The sequence below is a fragment of the Macaca mulatta genome, chromosome 19, assembly GCF_049350105.2.
Source record: "Macaca mulatta isolate MMU2019108-1 chromosome 19, T2T-MMU8v2.0, whole genome shotgun sequence".
NCBI classification, from domain to species: Eukaryota; Metazoa; Chordata; class Mammalia; order Primates; family Cercopithecidae; genus Macaca; species Macaca mulatta.
In genome coordinates, this window is record NC_133424.1 from 3,319,555 (window position 1) to 3,343,124 (window position 23,570).

A 23,570-nucleotide genomic window follows, 5' to 3' on the forward strand; every position below is an offset into this window, starting at 1 on the left:
TCATGCCTGTAATCCCAGCACTCTGGGAGGCCGGGGCAGGTGGATCATCTGAGGTCAGGAGTTGGAGACCAGCCTGGCCAACATGGCGAAACCCCATCTCTACTAAAAATACAAAAATTAGCTGGGCGTGGTAGCGGGCACCTGTAATCCCAGCTACTCGGGAGGGTGAGGCAGGAGAATTGCTTGAACTGGGGAGGCGGAGGTTGCAGTGAGCCGAGATTGCAACACTGCACTCCAGCCTAAGCAACAGAGTGAGACGCTGTCAAAAAATAAAAATAAATAAAATTAAAAATTAAAAATAAATAGATAAACGATAGTAGAAAACAACAATTTAAAAATTAAAAGATCAAATTCCGCCCTTACGGAGTTTTCTGTGCAGAGTGTGAGGGGAAAGGAAGCATTCTTTTTATTTTATTTATTTATTTTTATTTTACTTTTAAGGAGGGATTAAGACCCACAAATAGCCAATTACCTTGGATGTCACAGGTGGTAGATCATGAGCACACCTTTTCTGTAAACGATCAGAGAGTAGACACTTTGAATCTGGGGGCCAGAAGGTCTCTGTGGACACTGTTTATCTCTGCCCAAGTAGTGAGAAAGCAGTCATGGATTATATGTAAATGAGTGGGTGGGGCCGTGTGCCAATAAAACTTTATTTGTAAAAACAAGCAGAGGGCCAGATTTGACACATGCCCAGGCTGTATCTGCAGAACCCTGAGCTGCAGAGATGAACAGCCTCTGAAGTTAAGGACTGGCAGTTCCTCAAAAGGTTAAACACAGTTTTCATGTGACCCAGTAATTCCAGGCCTAAGTATCTGCCCAAGGGAAATGAAAGTTAGGTTTACACAGAAACTTGTATAGGAAAGTTCACAGATGCATGAGTCATAACAGGCAAAATTGCAAACAGCCCAGATGCCCGTGAACGGATGAATAGATAAGCACAATATGGTCCATTCGTTTAATGGAACAGTATTCAGCCATCAAAGGAAGGAGGCTCGGACACAGGCCATAGTATGGATGCACCTTGAGGACATCACGCTCAGTGAGAAAAGCCAGACATAAAAGGCCATGCAGTGTGTGATCCCTTTTTTTTTTTGAGACGGAGTCTCACTCAATCGCCCAGGCTGGAGTGCAGTGGCACAATCTCAGCTCACTGCAAGCTCCACCTCCCGGGTTCAAGTGATCCTCATGCCTCAGCCTCCCAAGTAGCTGGGACTACAGGCGTGTGGCACCATGCCCAGCTAATTTTTGTATTTTTAGTAGAGACGAGGGTTTCACCATGTTGGCCAGGCTGGTCTCGAACTCCTGACCTCAGGTGATCTACCTGCCTCGGCCTCCCAAAATGTGAGGATTACAGGTGTGAGCCACCGCGCCCAGCTGTGTGATTCCATTTCTATGAAATGTCCAGGACAGGCCCACCACAGAGGCTGGAAGCGGATGCGTGGGTGCCGGTGGCTGGGGGAGGGGATAGAAAGTGACCGCTAATGGGGTTGGGGTTTCCTTCAGGGGGAAGGAATGTCCTGGTCTGATAGTGGTAATGGTTGCCCAACCCTGTGAACATACTAAAAACATTAAATTGCATCACTTCAATGGGCGAGTTCTATAGTATGTGAATTACATTTCAGTTAAGGAGGAAAAAAGGCATAAAGAGAGAAGTCATGGCAGAGACAATGTCCTATCCCAGAGGGGCGGCGCGGGTGCGGATATGGAGTTGGAAAGGCTGTGGGGGCTGACTGTGTGCAGAGGCCTGGGCAACACCCTGAGTTCAGAGCTGGGACGTGGGTGTGGAAGAGTGCAGGGGCAGGGGGCCGGGTGGCCGGAGCCAGGCCAGAGTCGAGTCAAAAATGGCCTCGAGGCCAGGTGCAGTAGCTTACACCTGTAATCCCAGCACTTTGGGAGGCCGAGGTGGGTAGGTCGCCCGAGGTCAGGAGTTCGAGACCAGCCTGGCCAGCATGGTGAAACCCCTACTCTGCTAAAAACAAAAATTAGGCGGGCGTGGTGGTGTGCACCTGTAATCCCAGCTGCTTAGAAGGCTGATGCAGGAGAATCGCTTGAACCTGGGATGTGGAGGTGGCATTTAGCCGAAATCGCACCACTGCCCTCCAGCCTGGGTGACAGAGCCAAAAAAAAAAAGAGGCCTTGGCTGCTTTGTGGAGAGTTTTAGCCCCTTACTGGGGCCAGCGGTAGTCTCAATGGTAAGCGGGATCTGTTCAGGGTGGTGGAGATGCCCTCAGCGTCTCATTATGACATCTGCCATTCCCCATCCATAGAAAATACTACTTTATGACCACGTTGGTGGAAGAATAAATATGAGACAGGCGGATGGTATTCTTCTGACTTTAAAGGAAATTAAAGGCTGGGCGTGGTGGCTCACGCCTGTAATCTCAGCACTTTGGGAGACCAAGGCAGGTGGATCACCTGAGGTCAGGAATTCGAGACCAGCCTGGCCAACGTGTCGAAACCCTGTTTCTACTAAAAAATACAAAAATTAGCCGGATGTGGTGGCGGGCACTTGTAATCCCAGTTACTTGGGAGGTTGGGGCAGGAGAATCACTTAAGCCTGGGAAGCGAAGGTCGCAGTGAACTGAGATCTCACCACTGCACTCCAGCCTGGGCGACAGAGAGAGACTCTGTCTCAAATAAATAAATAAATAAATAAATAAATAAATAAAATAAGTAAAATAAATAAATTGAGGCTGGGCACGGTGGTTCACACCTGTAATCTCAGTGCTTTGGAAGACCAAGGTGGGAGAATCCTTTGGGTCTAGGAGCACGAGACCAGCCTGGACGACATAGCAAGATCTTATCTCTGCAAAAAAAATGTAAAAATTAGCTGGGTGTGGTGGCACGTGGCTGTCAACGAGCTACTTGGGAGGCTGAGTGGGAGGACAGCTTGAGCCCTAGGAGGTCCAGGCTGCAGTGAGCCATGACTGTGCCACTGCACTCCAGCCTGGGTGACATAGACAGACCCTATCCCATCTCTACTAAAAAAACAAAAATTAGCCGGGCCTGGTAGCACGTACCTGTAGTCCCAGCTACTCAGGAGGCTGAGGCAGGAGAATCGCTTGAACCCGGGAGGCGGAGGTTGCAGTGAGCCGAGATTGCGCCGCCGCACTCCAGCCTGGGTGACAGAGCGAGACTCTGTCTCAAAAATCAATCAACAAATCAATCAATCAATAAAATAAATAAAGGAGACATTTGGACACAGATGCGCACAGGAGAGAGAATGCTGTATAGATAAGAGACTGGGGAGACAAGGCAGAGATTGGGGGTGTCACTTCCACAAGCCAGGGAAGGCCAAGGATCTCCAGCCACCACCAGGAGCCGGGAGTGGCCCTGGGACAGATTCTCCCTCCTGGCTTCGGAAGAACCCAGCCCTGCCTACACCTTGGCCTTGGACTTCCAGCCTCCAGAACAGAGAGAGAATGAACCTGCAGTGTCTAAACGGCCGGGTCTGTGAATCTTGTAAGAGCAGCTCCACGAAACTCACACAAACCCCTAAGAGGCGGCTCAGCCTGGCTCCGGGGGAAGGGTCCGAGACAGCAGACCAGAATTTGGGCCACGGCGATGGTCGGGGGACACCTCCTTCTCCTTCCACCCCCACCACTAAAGGACTGGATAGAGGTTGTGAGGCCGGAGTTGGCAACATTTTCCTATAAAAGGCCAGAGAGCAAACTTCTCTGGCTTTGTGGGTCAGATGGTCTCTGTTGCAACTGCTCAACTCAGCCGCAGAGGCAGAAGAACCGTTGTGGACGATTTCTCAATGAGTGGGCATGGTGGGTGCCAGTGAAACTTTATTTACAAAAAACACACTGTCGCTGGGCATGGTGACTCCAGCCTGTAATCCCAGCACTTTGGCAGGCCGAGGCAGGCAGATCATTTGAGGTCAGGAGTTCGAGAACAGCCTGACCAACAATGGTGAAACCCCGTGTCTACTAAAATTACAAAACAGCCAGGCGTGGTGGCGCACACCTGTAATCCCAGCTACTCGAGAGGCCGAGGCAGGAGAATCGCTTGAATCCAGGAGGCGGAGATTCCAGCGAGCCGAGATGGCGCCACCGCACCCCAGCCTGGGCAACAGAGTAGGACTCGGTCTCAAAAATAAAAACAAAAACACAAAAACAATAACAAAAAACCCACACTGTCCATCATGGGCCCTTTCTGGCTGACCCCTGCTCTAGAAGCTCCTTGAGTTCAAGTCACTGGTTTGGCCGTGATCATTTCTGTAGTGATGCTTCTCCAAAACACACCTTCTCCATCTGCAGGTTTATTTCTTCTCAGTTGTCCTTGATTTTGTGTGTGTGTGTGTGTGTGTGTGTGCGCGAGAGAGAGAGGGTCTCACTCTGTCACCCAGGCTGGAGTGCCGTGGTGCAATCATAGCTCACACAGCCTCCACCTCCCGGGCTCAAGCGACCCTCCTGCCTCAGCCTCCTGAGTAGCTGGGACTACAGGTGCACATCATCACACAGGCTAATTTTTGCTTTTTTTTTTTTTTTTTTGCCATTTTGCCCAGGCTGGTCTTGAACTCCTGAGCTCAAGGGATCCTCCCACCTCGGCCTCCCAAAGTGCTGGGATTGCAGGCATGGGCCACTGAGCTGGGCCGGTGTCCTCTGTAGTATTCTACTTAAGCGCTGCCTTTGATGCTTCTATGCTACAGAGGCAGATCTGAGTGGTGGAGCCAGAGACTGTCTGGTCCACAGAGCCGAAAACAGCAACTCTTTGGCCCTTTACAGGAAAAGCTCGCTGCCTTGTGGTCTAGGATGAGACCAAAAAGGTCACAAGTCTCCTCTTCAGAGCACTAGACTCCATGGGGGCAGGGCAATGTCAGCTGGGCAATGGGGAAGTCACCCATCTGTTCCCGGGCAGGACGCACTCAGGCATGGAAGGGAGAGAAGGGCGTTGCCATTCGGCAGGAACTCAGGAAGTAGGGCGTTCACAAAGCCTTCCTGGAAAATGCACCTCACCAGGCACTCCAGCCACCCAAAGACAGTCACAAGCATGCGAGCACACATACACACACGTGCACATACACACATATAGAGACATACATATACACTCACACACACACATACACATACATATACATACACACACATGCACATATACACACATATACACATGCACACACATATACATACACACATACACGTACACACATGCACACACATATATACACATGCACATATACATATACATACACACATAAACACACGTGCACATATACACACATACATGCACATATATACACATACAATAGTACACACATATACCCATGCACACTTACACACATATACATACACATATACACACACATGCACATATACACACATATATAGACATACACATACACATGCACACACATATATACACATACACATATATACAGATATACATACATACACGTGCACATACACCCATTAGACATATACACATACACGTGAGCACACACATACACATACACATAAACATACCTATATACACATATACCACATATACCACATACACACGTGCACATATACACATATATACACACGTACAGATACATACACACATAAACATATACATACACATAAATACACATGCACATACACACATATATAGACATGCAAACATATACACACATACATATATGCACACACACACATATATAGACACACATACACATGGACACACACGTGCACATATATATACAGGCACACACATATACATACACACATACACATACGTGCATATACACACATATACATACATATACAGATTACATACACATGTACATATGCACACATATACACACGTACACATACATACATTATACACACATGCACATATGCACATATATAGGCATACAATACACATGCACACACATACATATGCACACATACACATATACACATACATACACATACACACATGCGCACACACACATAGACACATGCACACACGTGCACATATACACATATATACACATGCACACACATGCACATACACATACACATGCACATTACACACAGACACATGCACATACACACATATACATACACACATATATACACATACACACATACACATATACCCATAAAGATATACACATATACACATACATATACACACAAATATACACACATACACACATATACATGCACGTATACACACATGCATACACACATATACACACAAATATATACACCTATGCAAATACACACAAATATACACACAAATGCACACACACACTCATGTGCAAACATATATCCACACTATATACATACACATACATATACAAATATACAAATACACACAAATATACACATACAGATATATGCACAAAAACATACACATATACATATTTACACACATATACACACAAGCTCACACATACAGAAGCACACGCATATACACAAAAGCAAATATATACACAGAAGCACACACACATACCATTAGGCACACACAAGCACACACACATACACAAATGCACACATGCATATACACACAGGTGCACACACACACACACAACTCAGGGATGAGAGAGGCCCCAGCATGAGGCACCTGCTGGGGTCCAGTTCCACAAAGGATGCAGCATAACTCTGGGGCAGCAACCGCTACACAACAGAGGGCAATCATCTCCATTCTTAAACAAAAAGTGCAAGCAATGGTAATTTGTTGCAAGCAATGATAATTTATTGCTATTATACTAAATAGGGTCTCTCCTCTTAGCACTGTGGACACTGTGGCCAGACCATTCTCTGGGGTGGGGCTGTCCTGAGCACTGCAGGGTGCTGAGCAGCGTCCCTGGCCTCCACCCACTCCATGCCAACAGCACCCCCATCAGGATAACCACAGATGTCCCCAGACATCACCCATCGCCCAGTCATGATAAACCACAAATGTCACCAGACATCTCCCAGTGTCCCCTGGGGAGCAGGATCAGCCCCAGCTGCGAACCACCACACTAGAACAATGGCAACAAAAATAACCACAAAATCCCAGAATCCGGCAGCATAGCCCTGAGCAAGGTCAGTGACACGGGGCCGATGTTCGTGCCTCCGGATCTCACGTTGAAATGTGACCCCCAGTGTTGGAGATGAGGTTGGGTGGGCGGCATTTGGGTTGTGGGGGTGGATGCCTCATGAATAGCTTGGTGCTCTCCCCTCGGGAATGAGTGAGTTCTCACTCTGTTAGTTCACAGACAACCTGGTTGTTAAAAAGAGCCTGGCACCTCCTCCCTCCTTTCTCTGGCTCCCTCTCTGGCCGTATGAGATGCCTGCTCCCCCTTCACCTTCTGCCATGAGTGGAAGCTTCCTGAGGCCTCACCAGAAGCCCAGCAGATGCTGGCAGCATGCTTGTATGGTCTGCAGAACTATGAACCAGATAAACCTCTTTGCTTGATAAACCCCTCAGCCTCCGCTCTATTCCTTTATAGCAACACGAAAAGGACTATGACAGTCAGGCACGGGGAGACACACAGAGCTCGACTGGGCCTCAGGTCAGGAAGGAAACTTCCCTTTCCAGCCACATGTGGATGGGGCCTGTGTTCAGTGGGGAAGCGGCACCTGCAAACCTCTGCTCTTCCATCTGTAAAATGGGCATCTCCACACCCACTTAGCTGAGATCATGGGAGCAAAGAGAAGCTAAATCCCTAAGGATGCAGCCCCACAGTGGGCCCCAGGAGGAGTTTCAGACAGACAGCCCAGGAGCCAAGTCTCAGCCATAAGTGGAAGGTACTGGAAGGTTTTCCAGGAGCGGACAGCCCTCCTCACACAGTGGAAAGATGGTAAAGGACGTGAACCCACAATTCACATAAGGAAACAAACCCCCAAGCCTAAAAAGAGATGTTCAGTTTGGCTTTTTAATTTTTTGAGACAGGGCCTCGCTCTGTCACCCAGGCTGGAGTACAGTGGTGTGATCACAGCTCACTGCAGCCTTGACCTCCTGAGCTCAACTGATCCTCCTGCCTCAGCCTCCCCAGTAGCTGGGATTACAGGTGCATGGCACCATGCCTGGCTAATGTTTGTATTTTTTTTTTCTAGAGATGGGGTCTCACTATGTTGTCCAGGCTGGTCTCAAACTCTTAGAGTCAAGCAATCCACCCACCTTGGCCTCCAAAGTGCTGATATGATAGACGTGAACCACCGTGCCTGGCGGAGTTGTCCAGCTTTAACAAACAACAACAAATGCACCAATAACAAGATTCCACCCTGGCCCCTCAGACCGTCATGGATGGAAGCCTGAGGACGCCCAGTGTCTTCTAGGATCTGCGGAATGGGGGCCTGTCCAGCACAGATAACAGAGGGTCCCTGGTCAACATTTTGAGAAGAAAAGGTGGCGGCATCGTCAGAACCGAGAAGGTGCTACCTGCTGATGTGACGATTCCGTACCTAGGAATTTATTGTAAAGACCTTGTTGGACATGTGGGCAAAGATGTCTACCTATATCCTTATCCTTGTTCTGATGGCAGAACTGTGAACGCTTCCAAACTGGAACCATCTCAAATCTGCCTGCAGAGGTGTGGTTAGGCCACGTTGCATTTCTAGGATGGGTGGTGTGCAGTGGTGGCTCGGAGGGCACCCGCAGGCTATGTTAAGTGAAAGAGTTATCAGATGTGTGGTCTCTTTTCTCTCTCTTTCCTTCTTTCTTTCTCTCTCTCTTCCCTCCCCTTTCCTCCTTCCTTCCCTCCTTCCTTTCTTCTTTCCTTCCTTCCTTCCTTCCTCCCTTCCTTCCTGTCTTTCTCTCTCTCTCTCTCTCTCTCTCTCTCTCTCTTTCCTTCCTTCTGATGGAGTCCTGCTCTGTTGCCCAGGCTAGAGTGCAGAGGTGCGATCTTGGCTCACTGCAACCTCTGCCTCCCGGGGTCAAGTGATCCTCCTGCCTCACCCTTCCAAGCAGCTGGGATTACAGCACCCGCCACCACGCCTGGCTAATTTTTGTATTTTTAGTAGAGACGGGGTTTCACCGTGTTGGCCAGGCTGGTCTTGAACTCCTGATCTCAGGTGATCTGCCCACCTTGGCCTCCCAAAGTGTTGGGATTACAGGCGTGAGCCACCACGCCCGGCTAGTGGACCATTTTATATGGGTCATATAAAATACGGACTACCTACCTATCCTGTCCCATTGGCCTGTTTGTTCTTTTGACAATGCCACATTGTCCCTCTTTGTTTTTTGTTCATTTGTTTTTGTTTTGTTTTGTTTTGTTTTTTGAGATGAGGTCTCACTCCGTCCACCAGGCTGGAGTGCAGTGGTACCATCGCAGCTCACTGCAGCCTCCAACTCCTGAGCTCAAGCGATCCTCCCACCTGAGCCTCCCGAGTGGCTGGGACCACAGGTGCACACCAACACACCAGGCTAATTTTTTATTTTTTGTAGAGACAGGGTCTTGCTGTGTTGTCCAGGCTGGTCTTTAACTCCTGGGCTCAAGCAATCCTCCTGCCTCAGCTTCCCAGGTATCTGGGACTACAGGTGCATGCCACCATGCCTGCTTAGTTATTTATTTTTTGTAGAGACGGGTTTCACTATGTTGCCTAGGCTGGTCGAGAAAGTTTTTAATTCCTTCACAGAGCTGTGCGACCATCACCACTATCTCGTTCCAACACTTTTTTTTTCTTTTTTTGAGAGGGAGTCTCGCTCTGTCGCCAGGCTGGAGTGCAGTGGCGTGATCTCGGCTCACTGCAACCTCCGCCTCCCGGGTTCAAGCAATTCTCCTGCCTCACCCTCCCGAGTAGCTGGGACTACAGGCGTCCGCCACCACGCCCAGTCTTTTTGTTGTTTGTTTGTTTTTAAGAGTTAACATTCTGTCACCCAGACCAGACTACAGTGGCACCTTCTTCTCTCACTGAAGCCTTGAACTCCCGGTCTCAAGCGATCCTCCCACCTCAGCCTCCCAAGTTGCTGAGATTACAGGCGTGAGCCAGTGTGTTGGCTGAATTCCAGAACTGTTTCATCACCTTAAATGGAAACCTTGTCGGCATTAGCAGTCACCCTGTCCCCTCCAACCACACATCCATGTTCTCTGTGGATCTGCCTGTTACGGACATTTCTGCTTATTTCTGCTTTTTTTTTTTTTTTTTCTTTTCTTTTCTTTTTTTTTTTTTTTTGAGACAGAGTCTTGCCCTGTTGCCTACGCTGGAGTACAGGGACACAATCTTGGCTCACTGCAACCTCTGCCTCCTAGGTCCAAGCAATTCTCCTGCCTCAGCCTCCTGAGTAGCTGAGACTACAGGCGCCACCACACCCGGCTAATTTTTTGTATTTTTAGTAGAGATGGGGTTTCACCATGTTGGCCAGGCTGGTCTCGAACTCCCAACCTCAGGTGATCCACCCGCCTCGGCCTCCCAAAGTGCTGGGATTACAGACCTGAGTCCCACACGCCTGGCCTGGCTTCCTTCATGAAATAGGTGTTGAGGGGACCACGGTTCTGAGCCCACTCCCCAACCATGTTTCTGCACTGATGGAGGAGGCGGGGCTAGTCCGAGGGAAGCAGCTAGAAGACTTAAGATGTTCTGTGTGCCCTGTCCCCTCACAGCTGCGTGGCCTCGGACAAGTCGCTTCTGTGCTGTCTGTGGAGAACGATCTAGAAGTGGGATCGGGGCTGGAGGCGGTGGCTCACACCTGTAATCCCAGCAGTTCGGGAGGCCGAGGTGGGCGGATCACCTGAGGTCAGGAGTTCGAGACCAGCCTGGCCGACGTGGAGAAAGAATTAGAGTCTTGTTCATGGCGAAACCCCATCTCTACCAAAAATACAAAAACTAGCCGGGCGTGGTGGCGGGCGCCTGTAGTCCCAGCTACTCGGGAGGCTGAGGCAGGAGAATGGCGGGAACCCGGGAGGCGGAGGTTGCAGTGAGCCCCGATCGCACCACCGCACTCCAGTCTGGGTGACAGAGCGAGACTGCGTCTTGAAACAAAAACAAACAAACAAACAAACAATAAAAGTAGGACTGGCATTTCCCTCCCATGGTCGTATGCAAAGGGGCGAATTAAATTCTTTCTGGAAGAGGCTGGAAAGGTACTGCACGCGTGGGATATACCGTGGGCGCCACGGACCAGCTGCTGCGAGGTACGGCCGGAGTTCTGCCGCCTCGGGGGAGGCCTGGGTATCCTGAGACGAGAGATGCTACGTTCTCACCTCGGGTGCCTGGGTCTGGCCCAGAGCCCGTCACACCTGGCCTGGTGCAGTCCAGGTGAAACCCGCCCTGCCAGCCACCCCTGCCATCTCCCTGGTGGGGGGATCCCTGCTGGGCCTGCATTCTGACATCATGCCTTCAAACTCAACGGTGAGGCTGCAGGAACACGCATCCCATATGACGCTGAAGATGGGGCTTGGGGCTGCCTTTGAGCCCTTCCTCTCCCTCTCTCTTTTCTCACTACAATGTTGTGCCGCCATCACCACCATCCTCTCCAGAACTTTCTCCTCTTCCCAAACTGAAACTCTGTCCCTGTGAAACACTCACTCCCTGTCCCCCTCCCCAGCCCCCGGCATCCCCCATCCTACTTCCTGTCTCTGTGAATCTGACGACTCCAGGGACCTCCCAGAAGTGGGATCACACAGGACACGTCCTTTCGTGTCTGGCTCCTCTCACTGAGCGTGAGGTCCTCGAGGTTCATCACGCTGTAGCCTATGTCTGGATTCTCTTCCTTTTCATGGCTGAGTAATATTCCACTGTCTGGTTGGACCATGCTGTGTTTATCTACCGATGGACGCCTGGGGTGGCTTTCACCCTGGAGTTGTTGGGAATCGTGCCGCTGTGCACATGTGTGTGCAAACACCTCTTTGAGTCCCTGCTGTCGGTTCTGTGGGATCTATACCCAGGAGTGGGATTGCTGGGCCTATGGTAATTCCACGTTTACCCATGTGAGAAGCCGTCAGGCTGGGCCTTGTTCCATCCCCACCAGCTGCGCACGAGGGTCTGTTTCTCCACCTCCTCTCCTGCTCTTGTCCGAAACCGCACTTGTTATCTGAGCCTCAGTGTCCTGTCTATTAAATCGGCTCGGGGTTCCTCCAAGGCTGCTGGTAGGTCCTGTGAAAGGCTGTCAGCTCCAGCTGCTGTTAGCCGTAGGGGCACAATGAGCTGTCAGGGAACCAGGGAAGAAAGGCTGGTTGGAGTCTCTCTTTCTTTTTTCTTTTTCTTTCTTTCTTTCTTTTTAGACAGGGTCTTGCTCTGTTGCCCAGGCTGGAGTGCAGTGGCACCATGATTGCTCACTGCAGCCTGGACCTCCTGGGCTCAAGCCGTCCTCCCACCTCAGCCTACAGAGTAGCTCTCTCTTTCTTTTCTTTTCTTTTTTTTTTTTTTTTTTTTAGACAAACGTTGTGTTTAATGGTAAAGCTTAGCACACCCCAGCCCCAGGAATGGTGTGGAGCTGTAGCAGCAACAGGCAGGTGGCCCCCAGGGAGCCTCACATGGTGAAGAGGATGAGGAAGGCGACCGTCAAACAGAAGAGCCCCACAACCTCAGACAGGGCAAAGCCCAGAATGGCACAGAAGAAGAGCTGCTGCTTGACAGACAGGTTCCTGGCATAGCCAATGATCAAGCTGCCCAACACCGTTCCAATGCCAGCCCCTGAACCCGCCACACCAACTCTGGCTGCCCCAGCACCAATCAACTTGGCTGCCGTGTCAATGTCCCGGGAGGCAACACTGGTCTGGAACTCCCGTCTGGCCACCTGGAGTGGGAAGCTGCTGTAGGAAGGCTGTTTAGATGAATTCACTGAGCTGTTCAAGAAGGAGGCAGACACAGGCCTGGTTAGCCCCCTAGTACAACAGCGGATCAGAGCTGGAGACATGAGCAATGCCCCGGTGGTCTGCATTTTTTCAGTCGTTGGTAACTAACATGAATTGATAAGGCCATATCTAGATTGCCATCGCCTCTCCCAGCACTGGGGGGAAATACCCTCCACACTGCCCAGCCCACAACCCAGCCAACTCAGCCTCTGCCTATTGCTGGCTCCCGGCCCCAAGTCACCTGTACTCCCCACTTTTCCTTTTTTTTTAGACAGGGTCTTGCTCTGTTGCCCAGGCTGGAGTACAGTGGCACCATGATAGCTCACTGCAGCCTGGACCTCGTGGGCTCAGGCCATCCTCCCACCTCAGCCTCTGGAGTAGCTGGGACCACAGGTTTGCACCACCCTATCTAGCTAATTTAAAAAAATTTTTTTTTTTTTTTTTTGAGACAGAGTCTCGCTCTGTAGCCCAGGCTGGAGTGCAGTGGCCGGATCTCAGCTCACTCTAAGCTCCGCCTCCCAGGCTTACGCCATTCTCCTGCCTCAGCCTCCCGAGTAGCTGGGACTACAGGCGCCCGCCACCTTGCCCGGCTAGGTTTTTTTTGTTATTTTTAGTAGAGACGGGGTTTCACCGTGTTAACCAGGATGGTCTCGATCTCCTGACCTCGTGATCCTCCCGCCTCGGCCTCCCAAAGTGCTGGGATTACAGGCTTGAGCCACCGCGCCCGGCCTAATTTTTAAAATTCTTTTGTAGAGACGGGGCCTTGCTGTCGCCAGGAACTCCTGGGTTCAAGCAATCCTCCTGCCTCGGCCTCCCAAAGTGCTGGGATCATGGGTGTGAGCCACAGCGCCCGGCTCTAGTCTTTCTGGGCGTCCTTTGGGAGTGATCTGGAAAGCTTCGGGGAAGTGCACAGAGCAGAACGGGCGCCTCCTCAGGGTGTGTGGACACGCAGACACACGCAGACACACACAGGCCCACGCAGGCACACACACACGTTCACACACGGGTACACGCAGACACACGCAGGCACACACACAGACACACGCTCACACATGGGTACACGCAGACACATGCAGGCACACGCTCATACACGGGTACACACAGACACACGCAGAACCAGATACACAGACACACGCTCACACACAGGTACACATACACGCAGGCACACGCAGGCACACGCAGGCAGACACAGACACGCTGACACACAGGTACACGCAGACACACGCAGAACCAGATACACACACGCTCACACGCGGGTACACGCAGACACACGCAGGCACACGTAGGCAGACACACACACGCTCAGACACAGGTACACGCAGACACACACAGACACACGCAGAACCAGACACACAGACGCACACACACACACAGACACATGCAGCACAGGCACGTGCTCCCAGAGCAGGACTTGTGAGACTGGCGGAATCCAAGACTGAGTTTCCCAACCCACCGCAGTGGGGCGGCCTCGGATGACGTGCAGGCATGCAGCCCGGATGGCCCCAGAGGACCGCAGCAAAAACAAACACGTCGGGTCGATTCCAGCAGAACCCTTCGACCCAGGCCTGCACACGGTGTGCTGGGAATCTGCCCTGGGTGGGGCTGTCCCACTCCCTCCCAGAGTTCGCTGTGGTCCCTGGATGCTTGCTGACCCCAGGGAGGACAGGGCGGGCCGCGGCGGGCGGGGGATGGGCACTGCAGCAGCTGCTGGCCGCCCTCACACGTCTGGGAAACCAGGAACCCTTGGGAACTAAACTTGGTCTTTTAAATTAATTAATTTAAGAAACAGGGTCTTGCATCACTGCGCAGGCTGGAGTGCAGTGGTGCAATCACAGCTCACTGCAGCCTCGACTTCCTGGGCTCAAGCGATCCTCCCACCTCAGCCTCCTGAGTAGCTGGGACTATAGGTGTGCACCACCACACCTGGGTAATTTTCTTTTTCTTTTTTTTTGAGATAGAGTCTCGCTCTGTCGCCCAGGCTGGAGTGCAGTGGCTGGATCTCAGCTCACTGCAAGCTCCGCCTCCCGGGTTTACGCCATTCTCCTGCCTCAGCCTCCCGAGTAGCTGGGACTACAGGCGCCCGCCACCTCGCCCGGCTAGTTTTTTTTTTTTTTTGTATTTTTTAGTAGAGACGGGGTTTCACCGTGTTAGCCAGGATGGTCTCGATCTCCTGACGTCGTGATCCACTTGTCTCGGCCTCCCAAAGTGCTGAGATTACATGCTTGAGCCACCGCGCCCGGCCTTTTTTTTTTTCTTTTTTTTTTTTTGAGACAGAGTCTCACTGTCGCCCAGGCTGGAATGCAGTGGCTGGATCTCAGCTCACTGCAAGCTCTGCCTCCCAGGTTTATGCCATTCTCCTGCCTCAGCTTCCCAAGTAGCTGGGACTACAGGCGCCCACTACCTTGCCCGGCCAGTTTTTTGTATTTTTTAGTAGAGACAGGGTTTCACCGTGTTAGCCAGAACGGTCTCGATCTCCGGACCTCATGATCCGCCTGTCTCGGCCTCCCAAAGTGCTAGGAGTACAGGCTTGAGCCACCGCGCCCGGCCCCTATCTGGGTAATTTTTAAAACTTTTTTTTACAGATGGGGTCTCCCTGGGTTGCCCAGGCTGGTCTCAAACTCCCGAATGCAAATGATCCTCCTGCCTCGGCTTCCTGCGTAGTTAAGATTACAGGAACGCAGCACCACCCTGGCTAATTTTTAAAATTTGTTCTAAAGACGGGGTCTCGCTATATTGCCCAGGCTTGTCTCAAACTCCTGGGCTCAAGTGATCCTCCCGCCTCCCAAAGTGCTGGGATTACAGGTGTGGGCCTCTGCGCCCGGCCTGAATCTGTTCTTAACTCATTCACGCTACATGAGTCACCAGGGCTGTCCCGTGTTCAAAGTTCCAGTAAGTCTTTGTACTCCTGTTGGCAGGGTCAGGACAAGGTCCACCTCGCAGACTAGGGCTGTGGGGACAGTAAGCTCAGTCTCTGTGTTGCATAACCAATCACCACCCATGTGGTGGCTTCCAACACCATCCACTTAGTACATCACAGTTTTGGGGGGTCAGGAGTCTGGGAACAGCCAAGCCAAGGCCTCTGCTCAGGGTTCCCCCAGGGCTGCAGTCTGGGTGTTGGATGGGGCTGCGTCTCATCCGAGGCTCGGCCGGGGAAGGCTCCTCATCCAGCATTCCCTCAAGCTGTTGGGACCATTTGCCTCCCTGTGGTTGTAGAACCGGGGTCCCTGTTTCCTTGCTGGCTGTTGCCTGGGGGACACTCCCAGCTCCTAGGGGCCACGCTTGGGTCCTCGCTATGAGGCCCTTCTTGGGCCTTCTCACAATGCACTGCTCACTTCTTCATACCAGGAACCAGCAGGCGAGTGTCTTCCCATGACTCTGCTAAGCTAGAGTCTTCTGGCTGGGTGTGGTGGCTCACGCCTGTGATCCTAGCACTTTGGGAGTCTAAGGCAGGAGAATTGCTTCAAGCCAGAGGCAGAGGTTGCAGTGAGCCGAGATCATACCACTGCACTCCAGCCTGGGCGACAGAGCGAGGGAATAAATCTAAAAAGAAAACATAGAACATCCCTATATAAAATGTTATGGTGTTATTTTCCCTGTTTTTTTTTTTTTTTTTTTTTTTTGAGATGAAGTCTTGCCGTCACCCCAGCTGGAGTGCAATGGCGTGATCACAGATCACTGCAGCCTTGACCTCTCAGGCTCCAGATCCTCCCACCTCAGCCTGTCGAGGAGCTGGGGCCACAGGTACGCACCACCATGCCCGGCTAATTCTTTTATTTTTTTGTAGAGACGGTGGTCTCACTGTTGCCCAGGCTGGTCTTGAACTCTTGGGCTCAAGCAATCCTCCCACCTCGGCCTCCCAAAGGGCTGAGATTACAGCCGTGAGCCACCACGCCGGGCCTCACGCTTGTCTTATTCAGCATTATGACATCATAGAGGGTGCTGATTCTTAGAGGTTTTGAGGGTCTGAGGGTTTTGAGGCTCAGAGATTTGCTGAGACTCAGGTAGACGTAGGCAGAACTGGGACCAATTCCCCGTTAGAGCCGGGGACCCTCAGAGAACCCGATACGGGACCCAGGGGACCGAGGGCAGCCTGGTGCTGACTCCTTACTCGCCCTGCTCACTACTCTATTTTAGGAAGCGATTTGCGTTTTTCTATTTGATTGAATCTCTTCCTGAATGCTTGCTCCGATTCTTTGTGGAATGAGGCAGAATATAAATAAATCAACAGAAAACGGTGCTCCAGCCATGAGAGACTGCCCGTCCTGCAGGGCTGAAGGAATGCACAAGCAACGCCCGCTCAGGGTTAGGCTCAACGGCCGGTAGCCCCAGGCTTCATGCTAACCAGGCCGGAGAAGCTGGGCAGAAAAGCACCTGTTTGCAACTCCCGTTCAGCAGGATCTCTCCCGCTCAGCCCTGTGGACATCGGGGCTGGATCCTTCTCTCTGGGGTGGGGCCGTCCTAGACACCACAGGGTGCTGAGCAGCATCTCTGATCCACCCACTCCCTGCCAGGAACCCCCCAACACCCTGAGACCAAGAATCATCAGCTTCCAAATGTTAACATGCCCAAGGAGGGAAACCATGCTAAAGGAATTTAGCTAAGGTCACAGAGCTGGGAAGGGGTGGATCGGGGCCTCAAACCCCTGGCTCCTGGCCCCCTAGGGGCCGAGCTGTGGGGATTTGGATCCCAGACTGACCCCCGGCATGGAAAACCACCAGCGTGGACCGGCGCCAGACCTGCTTGTCTGTCGCTTGTCTGCGAGAGGCCAGGAAATGGCTGGGAGAGGGAGAGACGGTTAAACGAAAAAACATCCCAAGAATGCACATTGCTCGTCTCCGGCCCTGGCAGCCCGCCTCGCCGGTGCCTGCAGCAGAGGGTCCCATGATTTTGGGCTCCGCCTCAGCATCTGCGGGATGAGTGCCACTGGGCGGGCAGGTCCAGACCTCGCCAAGGTCTGGACAGGGGGTCACCCAGACACACCTGACTCAGACCATGTGGCTGAGTTTGTTTTGAAATTTCACTGCCCAGCGTAACAGAGCCGAGGCCACTCCCAGCGCCGCTGGCTCCTGTCCGGGTCTGTGTCCTGCAGCTCAGGGTGGCCGGGGCGGGCGGGAGGACAGGCACCTGGCACCCACCCAGACCTGCACCCTGGCCATCAGGCTGCCCCGGGAAGCCGGGCGGCCGGGAAGATAAATGGCAGAGTCAACAGGGCGGGTGCAGGAAAGGACGCTCCCTGTGCGTGCTTCTGAAGCCCTGAGCACACAGCCCTGTCGGTTGGGAATCGTTGAGTGTTTTCCTCTGAGGTCTGCAAGTGTTTATGGTAACAAGAGGAGGGAGGAGGGCACAGGGACGGCCGCTGATGGGCAGCAGCTCCACCTGCTGGTCACCTTCCTCGGGGACACACAAGGACAAGCTGCCAATCGAAGGGGTTTTGTCAGAAATGCGGGGAGCAGGGGACACACCCCCACGGACAGGGGCTTTTCTGGTTGCCAAACATGCAGATGACAGACCTGACATCCCCATTTCCCAGGAACTCTGTGGATGGGTGTCCTGGGGCTGCCGTAAGAAAGTGCCACAAATGGGGGGTTGGGAGGGGAGAACTTAAAACCACAGACATGGATCCTCTCCCAGTTCTGGAGGCTAGAAGTCCAAAATCACAGGGTCTGCAAGCCTGTGCTCCCTCCAGAGGCTCCCGGGGAGGACCCTTCCTGCCTCCTCCAGCTCTGGGCGTGCAGGTGTCTCTCGGCTTGTGTCCTCCTCCCTGGACACCTAGCCAGACTCCACTGGAACTTAAAAAAAAAACCCGTTGCACCCCCCGCAGTGCCCGTCCCAGAGCACCCACTCAATAAACATTGGAGGACCTCCCGGGGCAGGGGAATGCAGGTGTGCCCAGGGGTCACGACCTAATCACACAGCTGAGTGAGTCCTGCTGACCCCACCAGCCCCAGTCCTGGCCCCTGACATTGGTCCCGGCCTGGCCTGCTCACCCCTTCATGCCTTTCTGTCTAAGAGGCAGGGATAGGACGTGGCCCTGCTGCTCTCTGCCTGGTTCTATTTTTTTTTTTTTTTTTTTTGAGACTGAGTCTCACTCTGTTGCCCAGGCTGGAGTGCAGTGGTGCAATCTCCACTCATTGCAACCTCCACCTCTTGGGTTCAAGAGATTCTCCTGCCTCAGCCTCCCAAGTGGCTGGGACTACAGGCGTGCTCCACCATGCCCGGCTAATTTTTGTATTTTTAGTAGAGACAAGGTTTTGCCATGTTAGCCAGGCTGGTCTTGAACTCCTAACCTCAGGGGATCTGCCCACCTCAAACTCCCAAAGTGCTGGGATTGCAGGCGTGAACCACCGTGCCCGGCTCTCTGCCTGGTTCTGTTTTATTTTATTTTAGAGACAAGGTCTTGCTGTTACCCAGGCTGGAGTGCAGTGGTGCAGTCACAGCTCACTGCAGCCTTGAACTCTTGGCCTCAAGGGATCCTCCCCTCTCAGCCTCCCAAGTAGCTGGGACTACAGGTGCCACCAAGCCCAGTTAATTTTTACTTTTTTTTTTGAAACAGAGTCTCAGTCTGTCTCCCAGGCTGGAGTGCAGTGGTGCAATCTCGGCTCACTGCAACCTCTGCCTCCGGGGTTCAAGTGATTCTCCTGCCTCAGCCTCCCGAGTAGCTAGGATTACAGGTGCGTGCCACCATGCCTGGCTAATTTTTGTATTTTTAGTAGAGATGGGGTTTCACCATGTTGGCCAGGATGGTCTTGAACTCCTGATCCCAGACAACCCACCCGCCTCGGCCTCCCAGAGTGCTGGGATTATAGGCGTGAGCCACCGCGCCCGGCAATTTTTACATTTTTTAAGAGACAGAGTCTCACTATGTTGCCCAGGCTGGTCTTGAACTCCTGGGCTCAAGCGATCCTCCCACCTCAGCCTTCCAAAGTGCTGGGATTACCAGCGTGGGTCACTGTGCCCGGCCTCTGCCTGGTTGTTGAGGCAGAGACTGGTGTCTTCTTCCCTCGTCTTCCCCCCATATCAGGCCTCAAGAAAGACTTACATGAACCCTGTGGGAACATGCACTAGGACGTCCCTCACCACAAGTGCCTTCGCTGCAGGCCCAGCCTGAAAGTGATTAATCTCTGCTTCCACCTCTCCCTTCCCCCAACAGTTTGTCTAAAAGTGCCTAGTGGCCTGGGTGACAGACTGACGGGGTGTCTCTCGGGTGGCCTGGAGCTGTCAATTCCTTCACTTGCAAATTACCCAGGAGGGGTTAGCAGAGATACTGAGTTCCCAAACCACAGGGGGGTGAGAACAGGTCTGAGGCTGTGGGGTGGGGACATGGGGGCCCCCTCCCTGGTCCCTGGTGTTGTTCACCAAGCACAGCAGCAAAGTTGTGTCTGCAGCCAGGACGCCTGCAGCCAAGCTCCTGGCTGCACTCCCAATGCCCACTTCTGCAGGGGTTTGCCCCCCACCCTGCAGGGATGGGACACCTCCCCTTCTCCTCGAGGGTGGGGACAATGTGACATCATCCTCAACAAGATGCCTGGCCAGGCCCCATTCACTCTGCATCATCCAACAGGTGTCGGAACAATGCAGGAACCATGATACGGTCTAAGATGTAGGCTCTACTCAAGGCAGGCACAACTTTGTAGAATAAAATATCAAGGTTTCACAAGGTGACAAGCGGCCAGTTGCTCGAGTTGTGTTACAGAAACAGAGAACGTCTGGGACGGGATGGGGAGGTGAGAACAGTTTGTGGAGGGTTTAGTATGCAGTCTGTGCCCTATAACCCTCGCTTTAAGCCAGGATGCCAGCATCATCCTATGTCACCTACCACCCGTCTCTTGAAGTCATTGCCAAAGTGAAAAAGCAAAATGGAAATACTCTGCCAAAGGGACGAGAGACAAAAAGCTGAGGTCCTTAATATATAAAGATCTCCAACAAAGCAACAAAAGTGAACAAACCAGCTTAATAAATGTGGGATCCTGGATCAGATCATGGAACACAAAAGCACAGGGAAATGGAAAAAAGGATGAAATTTGAATCAGCCCTGTACTTAATATTGTAGCAAGGTTGATTTTTTTTAGTGGTGATTAATGTTCTGTAGTTATGGAAGATGTCAGCCAATGGGAAGCTGGATGAAAGGTGTAAGGGAACACTCTGTACTATTTTTGCACCTCTTCTGTAATTCACAAATTATCTCAAAATTTAAAACATAAATTGTTAAAAGTGAACATAATCCAAAAAAAGCATTATAAATGTTCATTATGAAAAATTTCAAGCTCTCCAGTAATAAAAAAGATTATAGATCATACAATCAGATGTTACTTTTAGCCTTTAAATGACAATTTTTTTTTGAGACAGGGTCTAGCTCTGTTGCCCAGGCTGAAGTGCAGTGGTGCAATCATGCCTTACTGCAGTCTTGACTTCCTGGGGTCAAGGGATCCCCCTACCTCCACCTTCCAAGTAGCTGGGACTATAGGTACATGCCACCATGGCTGGCTAATTGTTAATTTATTTTATTTATTTATTTATTTATTTATTTATTTATTTATTTGAGACGGAGTCTCACTCTGCCGCCCAGGCTGGAGTGCAGTGGTGCAATCATGGCTCACTGCAAGCTCCGCCTCCTGGGTTCACGCCATTCTCCTGCCTCAGCCTCCCGTGTAGCTGGGACTACAGGCGCCCGCCACCACACCTGGCTAATTTTTTGTATTTTTAGTAGAGACGGGGTTTCACGGTGTTAGCCAGGATGGTCTTGATCTCCTGACCTCATGATCTGCCTGTCTCAGCCTCCCAAAGTGCTGGGATTACAGGCGTGAGCCACCGCGCCCGGTCATTTATTTATTTATTTATTTTTAAGACAGAGTCTTGCTCTGTCACCCAGGCTGGAGTGCAGTGACGTAATCTTGGCTCACTGCAACCTCCACCTGCCAGGTTCAAGTGATTATCCTGCCTCAGCTTCCTGAGTAGCTAGGACTGCAGGTGGGAGCCACCACACCCAGCTATTTTTTGTATTTTTAGTAGAGATGGGGTTTCACCATGTTGGCCAGGATGGTCTCAATCTCTTGACCTTAGGTGATCTGCCCACCTCGGTCTCCCAAAGTGCTGGAATTATAGGCGTGAGCCACCATGCCCAGCCAAATTGTTAAATGTTTTTGTAGAGATGGGGTCTTGCTATGTTGCCCAGGTTGGTCTCAAACTCCTGGGCTCAAGCAATCCTCCTGCCTCAGCCTCCCAAAGTGCTGATAATACAGGCATGAACCACTACACCTGGTCCAACTGGTAAGTATTTTTTTAAAATAGATAATATCCAGGATGGTCAAGGTGTGATAAATCATGGACTAGCACACAGTGGGTGGAGGACATTGGAATAACTGTTCTTGTAAGCAAGTCTCCCTCTGGAAAACTGTCCTAAGGATATGCTCATAGGATTGTGCAGAGCTGCACACACAAGAACTTTCCTGAAGCATTATTATGGATAAAGAAAAACAAATAATAAACAACTTAGATGCCTTGCTTGAGCCCAGGAGTTCCAGGCTGGGCTACAGTGAGCCCTGATGGCGGTGCTGTACTCCTATTTAATTTAGGAGATTAGTTCAGTAATCTATGGTACAACCATAAAACACTTAACATTCACTAAAAAGGATGTTGCAAATCTGTATTTGAAAATGTGGAAAGATTCCCATAATATATTGCTAAATTAAAAAAAAAAACAAATTAAAGAAGAGTATCAACACTATGATTCTATTATTATTCGGAAAAGTCCATACATGTGTGGGTGTAGTGCACATTTTTTTTTTTTTTTTTTTTTTTGAGACGGAGTCTTGCTCTGTCGCCCAGGCTGGACTGCAGTGGCCGATCTCAGCTCACTGCAAGCTCCGCCTCCCAGGTTCACGCCATTCTCCCGCCTCAGCCTCCCGAGTAGCTGGGACTACAGACGCCCGCCACTTTGCCCGGCTAGTTTTTTGTATTTTTTAGTGGAGACGGGGTTTCACCGTGTTAGCCAGGATGGTCTCGATCTCCTGACCTCGTGATCCACCCGTCTCGGCCTCCCAAAGTGCTGGGATTACAGGCTTGAGCCACCGCGCCCGGCCTAGTGCACATTTTTTAACAGTACATGTTTGGAAGAACTAAAAGTCATCAGGACAGGTTGGAGAAGAGGTTGGCTCCAGGATTGGGGCAGAAAAAATATTATATCTCTGGAGCATCTTTTTGTGCCAGAAAGTAAGGAAACTCAAAGAACTATGGCAATGTATCAGAAGGACACAGAGTGAGCGTGGCTGGGTGCCAGTGGTTCATGCTTATAATCCTACCACTTTGGGAGGCTGAAGTGGGAGGATGGTTTAAGGTCAGGAGCTCAAGACCAGCCTGGGCAACATAGGGAGACCGTATCTCCGCAAAGAATTAAAAAATAATAAAAAAAAATAGCGGTGGCACGTGACTGTAGTTCCAGCTACTTGGGAGGCTGAGGTAGGAGGATTGCTAGAGACCAGAAGTTTGAGGCTGCAGTAAGCTGTGATTGCATCACTGTACTCCAGCCTAGGTGACAGGCAAGACCTTGTCTACAAAAAAAAAAAAAAAAAAATTAGCCAGGCATGGTGGTGTGTCCCAGCTGTTTGGGAGGCTGAGGAGGGAGGATCACTTGAGCCCAGGAGGTCGAGGCTGCAGTGAGGCATGATTGCACCACTGCACTCCAGCCTGGGTGACAGGGCAGACCCTGCCTCAAATAAAGAAAGAGAGAGGGAAGGAAGGAAAGGGGAAAGAAGGAAGGAAGGGAGGGAAGGAAGGGCCTTGTTCTTAGAAAATGTCCACCAAGATCTTTAGGGTTAACGGGGCATGATATCTCCAGCTTGATTTCAAATGACTGGAAATAAATTAATAT

At 51.2% G+C, this 23,570-nt stretch overlaps 3 protein-coding genes across 7 annotated transcripts in view; 1 reads left to right on the plus strand and 2 right to left on the minus strand.

The window, feature by feature from the left end:
• Positions 1-23,570, plus strand: part of THOP1 (thimet oligopeptidase 1) — a 321,982-nt gene that overhangs the window by 56,971 nt on the left and 241,441 nt on the right. The window lies entirely within an intron of this gene.
• Positions 1-23,570, minus strand: part of GNG7 (G protein subunit gamma 7) — a 209,461-nt gene that overhangs the window by 56,642 nt on the left and 129,249 nt on the right. The gene's annotated exons all lie outside the window — the stretch shown is intronic.
• Positions 9,472-12,939, minus strand: LOC711417 (ATP synthase, H+ transporting, mitochondrial Fo complex, subunit C1 (subunit 9)-like). 2 transcript variants are annotated; one of them, XM_077979182.1, is made up of 2 exons: positions 10,888-12,939; positions 9,472-9,614 (listed from the first exon to the last, which is right to left on the minus strand). In XM_077979182.1, exon 1 carries the CDS (start codon positions 12,787-12,789, stop codon positions 12,379-12,381), a length of 411 nt encoding a protein of 136 aa, XP_077835308.1. In that variant the 5' UTR covers positions 12,790-12,939; the 3' UTR covers positions 9,472-9,614; positions 10,888-12,378. The 2 variants fall into 2 exon arrangements, with proteins under 2 accessions (XP_077835308.1, XP_077835310.1); XM_077979184.1 differs by having other exon boundaries at positions 9,472-9,608; positions 10,878-12,939.